At 33.9% G+C, this 11,486-nt stretch overlaps 2 protein-coding genes across 4 annotated transcripts in view; one reads left to right on the top strand and one right to left on the bottom strand.

Annotated features, from left to right (window-relative positions):
- The window catches only part of LOC108742582, a 4,585-nt gene extending 923 nt beyond the window's left edge, over positions 1 to 3,662 (bottom strand). The window contains exons 1-5 of one of the 2 annotated variants that reach the window (XM_025974529.1): positions 3,365 to 3,662; positions 2,214 to 2,358; positions 1,339 to 1,494; positions 954 to 1,228; positions 154 to 889 (exon numbers count right to left, since the gene is read on the bottom strand). In XM_025974529.1, the coding sequence (XP_025830314.1) occupies positions 154 to 889; positions 954 to 1,228; positions 1,339 to 1,494; positions 2,214 to 2,358; positions 3,365 to 3,508 (1,456 nt within the window). In that variant the 5' untranslated portion in view covers positions 3,509 to 3,662. Of the gene's footprint in view, positions 1 to 153; positions 890 to 953; positions 1,229 to 1,338; positions 1,495 to 2,213; positions 2,359 to 3,322; positions 3,341 to 3,364 lie in introns of those variants that run through there. The other variant, XM_025974530.1, reaches the window with a different exon arrangement.
- LOC108742581 (piwi-like protein Siwi) lies at positions 1,416 to 11,415 on the top strand. Of its 2 annotated transcripts, none has more exons than XM_018477847.2 (10): positions 1,416 to 1,524; positions 5,528 to 5,773; positions 6,000 to 6,078; positions 7,235 to 7,348; positions 8,356 to 8,598; positions 8,683 to 8,840; positions 8,904 to 9,230; positions 9,287 to 10,116; positions 10,521 to 10,982; positions 11,093 to 11,415. In XM_018477847.2, the coding sequence occupies exons 2-10, from the start codon at positions 5,534 to 5,536 to the stop codon at positions 11,355 to 11,357; spliced, it is 2,718 nt and encodes a 905-aa protein (XP_018333349.1). In that variant the 5' UTR covers positions 1,416 to 1,524; positions 5,528 to 5,533; the 3' UTR covers positions 11,358 to 11,415. The 2 variants fall into 2 exon arrangements, with proteins under 2 accessions (XP_018333349.1, XP_018333348.1); XM_018477846.2 differs by lacking the exon at positions 1,416 to 1,524 and adding an exon at positions 5,288 to 5,418.
- Positions 11,416 to 11,486: the final 71 nt, after the last annotated feature.

Below are 11,486 nucleotides of genomic sequence, written 5' to 3'. Positions count from 1 at the left end.
AATTTAATATTTGTATATTGCTTTTTTTTATTAGTTGCTCTGTCTACCGTGAGAGGGCGAATACCAATCTCATAAATAGAAATAACCCTGAGAATATGCGATTCTTTTAAAAATGTTAAAATAAAATTTTCTGTTATTATACTTAATACTCACTAAAATATCCAATGGCACCCGCCCAGCTAAAAATCCACCAAAACAGAGCTTTATGTTTGATGTTGTTGTTGCTGACAAAATTCGAAACAATTGTAAATAACAAAATAGAAACACCAATTACACAGCTAATCATAAAAGTTGTATTTCGTATTGACAAGTGTTCCACTTCAGTGTAAAAATAACTGGGGAATAAGATCCAAAAAGTAAAAGTTGAAAATTTTGTAGTAATCACTTGTAAAAGCGATTTATAAAACGTTGGCTCCTTTAAATCTCCAAATCTAATCGACCATTTTCCTTGCGGGGTAACATTTGAAATTGTATAAATGGTATTTAAATCTTCAAAGTGACCTACTGCGTCTAAACTTTCGTAGGAATAAGTACTGTTCGTTGCATTATTGTCTTCAAAAAGTGATTGTGGCAAATTTGTAACAATATTATTGTTAGTTTTACGAGCAATATCACTTGAACTGCCGAATGTTTCGTGAAGTTCCACTTTTATCTTTGATTGATTTGGGGCATTATCATCAAAAGTTTCCCAGTTTTCTCGTGCAGTGATTTTTTGAGTACTCGATGGTGTCTGGTTACCATTTCTTTGATTTACTTCCGATGTCCTTGGTAATTCTGCTTTTGCTTCGGGAGAATCACTATCATTGACTGAAAGATTTCCCATTTTATTTTTCTCTTTTAGTTCTGTTTTTCTTGTAGCCAACACATCATCTTCATCATCCGAAGCGTTCTATAACGTTGAATATATAGAGAATAATAATATTTAGTATTTACAAAGTTATTATTAACTTCACCCGTATAATATTGTAAGGTTTTCTTTCAGATTTTAGATATTGTGGTTTTTTAAAAGCCAAACTTATTACTATTCCTTGTAGAATTATTGCTTGGTACCATATTATAACATGCAATACACCATTCTTTATTATGTGGTGGCCAAGTGTTATCGGTGTTACAATAAATCCAATTGCAGTTGCAATTTGAAATATTGCTCGAATAGTTTTTAATTTTAATCGAAAATACTGTGTTACCAACACTTCAGACTGAGTTATTACTAATGATGATCCGATACCTGTTGATTGAAGAACAATTTGTAATTTTTTATGCCCTAGTGTATTTATTTCATTCAAGTGTGACATTTTTTGCTTTTGCTTTATTCAACTTTTTTAAAACGACCCGTACCTGTTACAATTCCCGCGAAAATGAATGTGGCAACATTGTAAGCGTTGTTTATTCCCTTCCAAGAGAGCAGTAAACCAGCACAAATTAAACAAGTGCCGGTTGTTGCGACGAGACGTGCCCACGTGCTTTGTGTTATAAATTTTCGAACCCACGGTTCTAAGGAAAATTATTAAGATATATTGTAAGGTAATTGTAAAATGCTTCGTAATATCGTAGAAATTATGCGGATTTTTTCCTATTTATTTATAATCGTATCAGTTATTTAAAAAACGATTCTTTTATATAAAGAACGGAAATTGTGTAGAGATAAGGGTTTGATTTTGCTTACTCAAGTATAACATCAACAGCACCCATATATGTTTACTGTGTAAGCATTTGTACAGTATCAGTTGGCTTTAAGAAGAATGGACTATTGTAAAAAAAATCTTTTTACTTAACAATTTTAATAAACTCCAACGTACTTTATTATGCAATTCAAACTGTACCTACCTATAAGGGGATTGGTAATAATTTTCAGTTAAACCCAAATATTCTTTTTCCAACAGTTTTAGTACTGCCACCTAACTTGTTGATATACCTACCTAGTAATTACTTGGCTTATTTTTTTAGTGGTACATTTAAGTATACAAATTTAATTAAAAAGCTAGGATGCTGTCCACTTTCTTAAATATTGGTTGATAGGTAGGTATGTCAAGGTTATCTTACAGTGGATAAATGTTGACTTCTTACAAATGGACATATGAGCATATAAGTTCAGTAATTGTGGAAAATTTGAAAAAGATATAGGTCCTATTGCTAATGTTGCATTTGGTATTGTACATTAGATTTTGACAAGTGTTTAAAAGAAAAGTTATCTGTTTTAAACATTCATTTACCTGCAAGAATAGTAAAAGCCGTATAAAATATTGGCATAAAAATGAATTTGTTGTCCCAAAGTTTCGGAGAAGCAGGTGCATTGGTTTCGAGTCTAGTAAATATCATCATTATTCCAAATCCTACAATGAGGCTAGGCACTAAAGTCTGAAAAGTAAAAAATTAAATTTAAATGGATTTTCATTCTTATAAAAAAAAATAAACTTTTATGTAGAATTTGTAGAACACAAAGAGTAGAGATTCAACAGGGGCGTCGACATGATTATTTTTTTAGGGAGATATAAAAATAATTGTTTTCGTCAATTTGCAATCAAAATTTGAGTTTCGTTAGTAAGGTTGGACAAAAGACAGTTTCTTATTAAATTTATGAAACAAGCGGACATTGGCCAAAGTGAAACCCGCAACCGGAAACTTCAATTCCTGGTTTGGTATCCTTCTTTTATCGCCAGCATAATGGCGATCTCAGAATTTTGCACAATTTTTTTTCGAGTCCACTCGGGGCACCACGTTTAATCTTTTTAAGAAGTTGTAAATATTTTTTAGTACGTTGTATGTATTTTATTATTAGGCAACTAACGAGCAAGCAAAACCGAGCAAATATCAATTTCCTCTTCAGTGCTACCAGTGGCGGCGTGTGTTGCGTAAAGAAATTTGTTTAGGTCAGCTTTTAAAAGTGCTATAAAAATTGTAAATGCTGTGTTAACACTCCCTTAGCATTATTTTTAGTAAACATTCAATTTCTAATGTTAAATTAGATTATGGGACAAGAATTCATTCATTCACTGTAAAACTCTTAAAAAAAACGACATTGCAATAATCCAATTTCTGAAATACATCGTGGTGCATAAACCGCATTGTAAAAAATATTTATCACTCGTTAATATATAAAATCTTCTAATAATAACTCTTGCAGTTCCCAGTGGAAATTTTCACACGGATAAATTTGTAAAATTGATCATTTTAGATGATGCCAAAAATATTAAGAAGGGTTGTACTAAATAAACTGGTTTTGAGAACTAGTTTTGCTACAGATTTTTGACATGGGTATGAAAAATATATACAGAGACACAGACACATAGGTAATATGATTTGTTTGGCGTGTTCGACCTACCTAATTTGAAAAAGTTCAACGTTATTGTAAAAATTTACGTACATAGAAAAACAAAGCGGCTAAAACTACGACCCAGCCATATCCCCCATCGGGAATTGTTGGACCACCAAGTTCAGGTAGAGTTGACACCACACCGTCCAACTGCAACTGTCTTTGGTCATTTAATTTGTTATGTGTGTCGTGCATTTTTTACTATTGTTTCATAGTTGAAACCGTAGTCAATTTTGTTTACTATGAACAAATACACCAATGAGGTCAAAAACGAAAATTTTCACCTATCTGCTGCTTCACACTTTTAACATACGAATGACTAACATAGAAAATATTATTCAAACATCACACCTAAAATATAGGTAGATAAACGTCTTATCGTTTAGATAAGGTGTAATAAATAATTGCTGCTAATATCGTCCAGATTTAAAAAAAAAAAAGGAAAATGTCATTAAACAATAATAAAATTGAAATAATTTAGTACGTAGATTTATTCAAATTTATTCGGTTGTGGATCGAACTTTAAAAAGTTAACTAATAGTAATAATGTTCTATTTTTTATAAATATACATTTGCTGCACGTGTACAAGTAGCGCCATCTGCGGCGCTTGCGATAGTAAAAACATTTTGGTGCGTCTTTCATTTACTTTTCAGTCAGATATAAAAAAGCGAGAATAAGAAGCGTTATGATTGTTATGCACTGAAAATTTTTAGTTATTAGATGCGTCTAAAGGTGTAACTACACGGCCCGCGATACGGCGCGTGCCGAGCCTGTCACGGAACACCTCCACTCAGTGGTGAATTTAAGCTTGCTGCCGCCCTAGGTCCCTAGTCCATGTTATCAAACATACTTTCATGACAGCATGGCTCTACATACTGGTAGTATAAATTCCTAATACAAAAAACCCAATGTCTGCGCTTGTCTCACGGAATCATTCACCGAAATTCCGTATTAGGAAATCGAATGTGAAAACCGTACGTTTGCGGCCGGCCTCAGTAAATAACGTCAAAGGAAACGCGCCACTTATCAAGTCTGCCCAAAAATGTTTACATAAGATCGAATTAAATCCGATTCGTACTGTAGGTCACATATACTTAGGGACTCTAAAGGGCATTTTACATGGCGCGTGAATTGCCAATCCACGCTCGGTGTAATTAAAACGTTTATTATGATGTTTTCCCTTTCCTCTTTTAATTAAAAACTTAAGTAGTTAAATATTTTTTTTATAGAAGTACCAGTTTACATTTATGTACAAAGTTCGTCGGTGTACTGCCTATTTTTTAATTACATTTGAACATATTTATATTGTTTATTCTCACTGAACACGCCACTAGCGATTATTTTACTACCTCATATCTTTATCTTCTCAAAACAAACTCGCCAAGGTACATAATATGTGTCTAGTCTTATAATGATTCCATTCATTCTGCGGGTTCACTTGAAGTCATACATATTCAGTATTTATTAAATTTATGATACCAATATGTTCTCGATAATAGGAGATTGTGGTTAATTTCTAAAAATGGCTTATAAAATTTCAATTATTTTTTTTTGAATGTCGTAACCATTTCTTCTTCTCTTGAGTATATAATAGTTGAAAAAAAGTAGTGCTGCATTAAGTCTTAATGAGTTTTTCTGAAAATAAACTTTTACAGCCCTGAATGCAACTCGGTCTTTTAAACTATTTTTTTCTAATATCTGATTGAACGTACCATGCAACAGGTCGATGCCGAAATTAATGCACCATTGAAATCTATTATGTCGCATTTGTGTCTTTTGTCTTGCATGTCGAATTCAAGAGTCCAGTTAAAAAGACGCATCTAATGAATGTGACAAGTATTAAAAAAGGTGGACAACTAAAAGTAATTTTCTCAAAAAAAAAAGATATATTTGGCAACAATGTCTTTATTTGAATTGTTGTCCTTGATTTTGTTATTAAGAAGAGTAACTCTCACTGTTAGGGTTTTTCGTTTTCTTTGGTTGTGAAGATCATTTGTAATTTGTTAAGTTTTGTTATGTGCTATTCTATCATAAGTTGAAATAGTTAAATATTTTCTTATAGTGAAAGCCAAATATATGATTATCTGATTCTGCGTGCGTAAAAGTAAGTCATATGCTGAAAAAAAAAATACAAAAACCCTGTACACGAAACTTAAACAATTACAATTTACATTGTGATGAAGTAACTGATTATCCTAAAACATGTTTTGTAGATCTAAATGGAGAAAGGAAAAGGTCGAGGCAGGGGAAGAGGGAGAGGTTCTGCTGAACAGCAACCTGGTTCCCAAAGACCTCCTACTACAGGAGGAAGGCCTGGACCTTCTAGTCAAGGTTTACCACATCATCAGCAAGCACCTAGACATGTTCCTGCAGGACAACCATCTACCTCTGCTTGGGGCCCAAGGTCTCAAGTTCAACAGCAGCATCAAATTAGGGCTCCTGCACCCCAGACGCAAGTTGTAAGTTGATATTTGAGTTTTATTTTAATCAGTAATGTAGGTAGGGGTTAACTTAAAATATGACCTTAAAAAAGGGGTGCATGTTCTTTAACATCATTTTTTACCGAAAATACTGGCATAACAATACCAATTGCACAATGTAAGTATATTTATTAATGGTTGTTTTAAGTGTTCCTGTTGTTTCAATGTTTAAGTAGATTGTTTATACTTTCTTCTTGCTTTCCAGCAACCTGGAGGTAGAGCAACACTCCGGGAAGGTTATGAAGCTAGTGCTCCAGGGCCTGAGAGAACACATTCAGTCGCTGGTAAGGATTGATACTTTTTTGTAGAAAAAACGATGCGTGATAGACCATAGGATAATATGAGTAGTAAAGGACATAATTAAACCAAATTAAAATAATCTACCAGTAGTTAGTAAGGGATCGTTTTTCGGCTTAATATTTAAGTACGACTCGAAAGACTTCGCTACTGCGACGCTGCTCCTACATTGAAAAAAGCAAAAACTGTACACGCTATGTACTTGCTTCCCAACAATATATATACATACATAGTTTTCCTGATGTACAATGACTTATGTTTACCTATATACAAACAACATATTGACTCTATTCATAACAGAAGTTCAGTATACTGTGTAGATTTTTTAAAAGTAGTGATTTCAAAATTAAGTATTATCTCTAACAGAAAGCCGTAATGAAAATTTTATTGCACTTTAGAGTAAAAAATCATGCTGCGTATGGGGCAAATTTATGATAAAAAACAATAATATTACTGTGTCCGTCGTCTTTGTTAGCACGTGGCTTTTAATTATTTTTAATATTGTTTTATCTATACTTTCTGTTGTTTTAAGTGGTTTTAATTTCTATTATTTTAACTATCTATTGTTTGTTGTAAATGATTTTAATTACTTATTCTAATTTATTTCACATAAATTGCATATTTGAGCCTGTGCGAAACGTAGGTTGTTGATCTTATAATAATAAAAAACCTTTGCCCCATACGTAGCCTGGTTTCTTACTTTAAACAATTGTTAGGGAAGAAATGACAACAAAATTTATTATTCTTTTGCTGTTTTTTGTGAAGTAAGTACATTACTTGTACTATCAAAAAACTAATTTAAAGTTAAATTTTGTGGAAGTATTGGTGTATGACATCTTTAGCATAGATTGTTTTTACATTTTTATTCTCTTAATATTAGATTAACTTTTTAATGAGATTTAGTACCTTGAGTATCCTAAGAATATAAATGAGATATTCTGGGGGCCTAATTCGGACCGAAGCGCTGAACTATTAACATGCATCATTTTCATGTTTGACAATTAAGTTAATAATTTATTTGTCAAATAAGTGCAAATGACGCATGCTGATATAAAGTCGCTTGCGTGAATTTTCTATTGTCCTATGGTCTTTAAATGATTTACAAAAGTTAACTGACTTTTCTATAATACATTTTATAATTAGTTGCAGGAGGAGGAGATGTAGGAACAATGCACAGTGGAAGAGGTGCGGTGAGAGGCAGAAGGCCTCTGCAAGTTATTTTGCGAACCAGACCGGACAAACTGGCTACCAAGCAAGGTAATTTATAGTTGGTAGGAAGAGCCCCTCTTTTAACCGAAAAAAAATCACTGAATTTTATACGCACTACTCCTCCGAAACTGTGCACACTTTATCTACTAGATCCCAAGTGTGCACTGTATTAGTTTCGTAAAAAAAATATTTAAAAATGATGGAGTAATAAGAGATTAAAAAATGTATGTTATTTTCATGCTCTTATGCTTAGGATGTCAGCTGAAAAAGATAAGTTGGTTGTGCATGTACGAAAATAAGTTTGTCAGCTCTCGCATATTTTGAGCAGTGGTTATTTAACTGTAAACCTCCATTTGTATATAACGAGTTCTATTCTACTCTAGAAGCTTAAACCGCTCCTCCCTTCATTTAAACGAACCCTTGGTTACCTTTCCGCCCTCTTTTTTAATGACAAAGGCAGGCCTCTGTTACCTATTGGTATTACTTTTAGTCCACTACTTGATATATATAGATTATTAATTGTTACTTCACAGATGTCCTGATGATGTACTTTATTTCTCTACGATATCATCATCATAAGGTCATCAGTCCTAAGACTGGTTGGACACGTACCTCCACTCTTTCCTATCCTGAGCTAAACTTCGCATTTCCCTAAAACTAGAACAGCCCACATCCTTAACTATTTGCGAAGAGTAATCTAATCTAGGTCTACCTCTACCCCTCCCAACTCCTGTTTCTGCCTCTAATATGTCTCTGACTAGACCTTCATGCCTGAGAAGGTGTCCTACCAACCTTACTCGCCTATTTTTTATTGTCTTCCATACAGTCCTCTGTTCTCCTATTCTTTCCAATACTATATATTAAAAGATTTATTTAAAAATTACTACGTTTACTTTTATTTTCAAGATATTTTTAGTTACTAAAAACGTTGCTAAGTGTTAAATGTAACGTTACCATAAAATAACAATACAGCTTAGCTTAACTAACTTTTTAATGGTTCTTGTATTTAAAAAGAGATGCGTCTAATTAAATGTTATATTTTCCTTTCATTTTAGGGACATTTGGTAACTCGATTCGGCTAAAAGCAAATTATTTTAAACTTATGCAAACACCTAATTGGTGTTTATACCAATACTCAGTTGACTTTGCTCCACCAGAAGACCACACTGGTCGAAAAAAATACTTATTCCGACAGGGGATCAGAGGAACACTTGCAGGGTATATTTACGATGGTACAAATATGTACGCTGCACAAAAGATAAGTCCAGATCCAATGGAACTGCATGTTCAACACGAAGGTATAAAAAGTTATTAATTGTAATTCTAATTGTGTTTGTGCTGGTTTTCATGATCTATAAAGGTATATTTGTTGCTTTTTATAGAGAGTGAAACTACCTATCGCATAACTATAAAGTTGGTAGGTGATGTGACCGCTGGTGATTACCAGTATATTCAATTTTTCAACATCATAATGAGGAAATGCATGGGAAATTTGAATTTACAACTTGTCGGAAGAAATTTCTTTGATGCCAAAGCTAAGGTAAATTGTCTAATGAATTTGTTAATGTCGTTTATTATTAATAATTATTATATAATATAACAGATTGGTATTCCTGAGCATCGAATGGAACTGTGGCCTGGTTATGTTACCAGTATTAGACAACACGAGAATGCAGTATTGATGTGTGCTGAAATAACTCATAAAGTTATGAGAAATGACACCGTCCTACATCTATTGCAAGATTGCATACAGGAAGGGCGTGGTGATTACAGACGTAATTTTGTCACAAGCATAGTGGGCAGCGTTGTTTTGACCGATTATAACAATCGTACATACCACATAGATGACGTAGACTTTAACACTACGCCTCAGTCCGTGTTTTCTAAACGAGATGGTACCTCTATTTCCTATGTAGATTATTTTAAACAGGTAAATTTCATACTGTTACATTTACCGTGTATGATGTTCTTAATGGATTTTTTCAGCGATACAATTTGGTGATTCGGCAATTAGAACAGCCCATGTTAGTTTCAAGAGCCAAGGCCCGCGAAATTCGCGCTGGTATGGCAGAAACTGTCTACCTCGTGCCAGAACTTTGTCGTATGACTGGTTTAACTAACACTCAACGAGCAAACTTCAATCTCATGCGTGCACTTGCTGATTACACTCGCGTAGGTCCAGGTCCACGTATTGATAAGCTTTTGAATTTCAGTCGCCGATTACTTTCCAACGAGAAAATTGTAGAAGAATTGCGCCAATGGGATATGCAACTAGCTAATAACCTAGTAGAATTCAGCGGTCGTGTGCTACCTCCCGAAGACATTCTCACTGCTAGAAACGGCAAATATTCGGGGGGAATGAGCGCAGATTGGACAAAGTTTGTTAGAAGTTCTCCAATGCTTCATACACCTAACATGGACTTGTGGTACGTTGTATGTCCAAATCGACTAACACATTCTGCCAAGTCCTTTGTACAGAACGTAATTAAGGTAGCGAGTGGCATGCAATGGCGTTTACCGATGCCCAAATTACAAGAAATTCAAGATGACCGTCCTGGTTCTTATTTATCGGCTTTAGAGTCAATTATGAGTAGTGGTAATAAGCCTACTCTGATTATGTGTATTGCATCAAATAATAAAGCCGATCGATATGCTGCTATTAAAAAAAAGTGCTGCGTCGATCGTGCAGTGCCCACACAAGTTGTACTTGCGAAGAATCTCGAATCAAAAGGTGTAATGTCGATCGCAACCAAGGTGGCGATTCAGATGAACTGTAAGATTGGTGGAGCCCCTTGGACCGTCAACATTCCAATAAAGTAAGCAAATTCATGTTTTATTAATCGTAAAATAATTGCAGAAGAAACGTTAGAAATTATTATTTATTATAAAAAAAAAATAAGGTAAGAAATGTTGGAGACATATAGACAAGTTCTCTGGGGGTCAATGGAAAAGTCTTAAAGTGCAAAACATATTTATTTTATTCTTTTTTTTTTCTATACTACATTTTTCTTATTTATTCATCGATCTTTTACCATTACTTTTATTGCATATTTAGTTCTCCATTTGTGCATTTTGGTGAACAATTAATATTGACCCATCTATGATACCCTCGCTTATTATTGTAATTAAAAAGAAATAACATTTGCTTTGAAAAGTATTTATATTTAAAAGTGGCATATGATCTTATGGTGGTATGACATGCGCTTTTTTTTTTGCAAAGAACCATGATGGTAGTCGGCTTCGATGTATGCCATGACACTAACCAAAGAGGACAAAGCTTCGGTGCTATGGTAGCCACTTTAGATCCTTTCTGTACACGTTACTTCAGCGTCGTTACCCCTCATACAAATGACGAGGAATTATCAAAAGATATCGCCATTAACACAGTTAAGGCATGTCAGGAATACAAAGCTAATACTGGAAGACTCCCCGAACTAATTTTATTCTATCGTGATGGTGTGGGTGATGGTCAGTTACCTTACGTTTACAATACAGAAGTTCAAGCAATACTCAAATTATTAAAGGAATCACTTTACCATGACCAAGAAGTTAAAATGTGTTTTGTGGTTGTCTCTAAGCGTATTAATACCAGATTCTTTGGTCCTGATCATAGCAACCCATCTAATCCTGCAAATCCGCCGCCTGGTTGCGTTGTAGACGATTGCGTTACGCTTCCAGAAAGGTAAATTTATAATTTTGTTTTATGATTAGTTAATAAAAGAAATAGAAACGGTAGTTACTCTTACAAAGAAAGTGAATTAATGCAGAAAAGATTTATATGTTATTTTTTAGGTATGACTTCTTTATTGTGAGTCAATGTGTAAGACAAGGAACGGTTTCGCCAACTAGTTACAACATAATTTATGATACGATGGGTAAAACTGCCGATCAAATTCAGCGAATTACCTACAAAATGACTCATTTATACTATAACTGGTCCGGTACTGTACGAGTTCCTGCTCCATGCCAATATGCTCACAAATTGGCCTTTTTGACTGCACAGTCACTACACAGAGAACCCAGTGCCGAATTGGCGCGTGTGTTATACTACCTCTAAAAGGTTCGTGCTTTCTCAGGTATTTACTTTTATTTTTAAAAGAAAACAGGTTTTAGTTTCACTTGTTTTTTTTTTTTTGTTCTCAGGNAATGCTTGTTCATCTCATTTTGTTGAGGGAGCTACAGATAA

This window comes from Agrilus planipennis, unplaced genomic scaffold (genome assembly GCF_000699045.2).
Source record: "Agrilus planipennis isolate EAB-ADULT unplaced genomic scaffold, Apla_2.0 scaffold44, whole genome shotgun sequence".
Taxonomy (NCBI): Eukaryota; Metazoa; Arthropoda; class Insecta; order Coleoptera; family Buprestidae; genus Agrilus; species Agrilus planipennis.
Note: the sequence above shows the minus strand (reverse complement) of the source record. Positions and strands in the feature narration are given on the sequence as shown.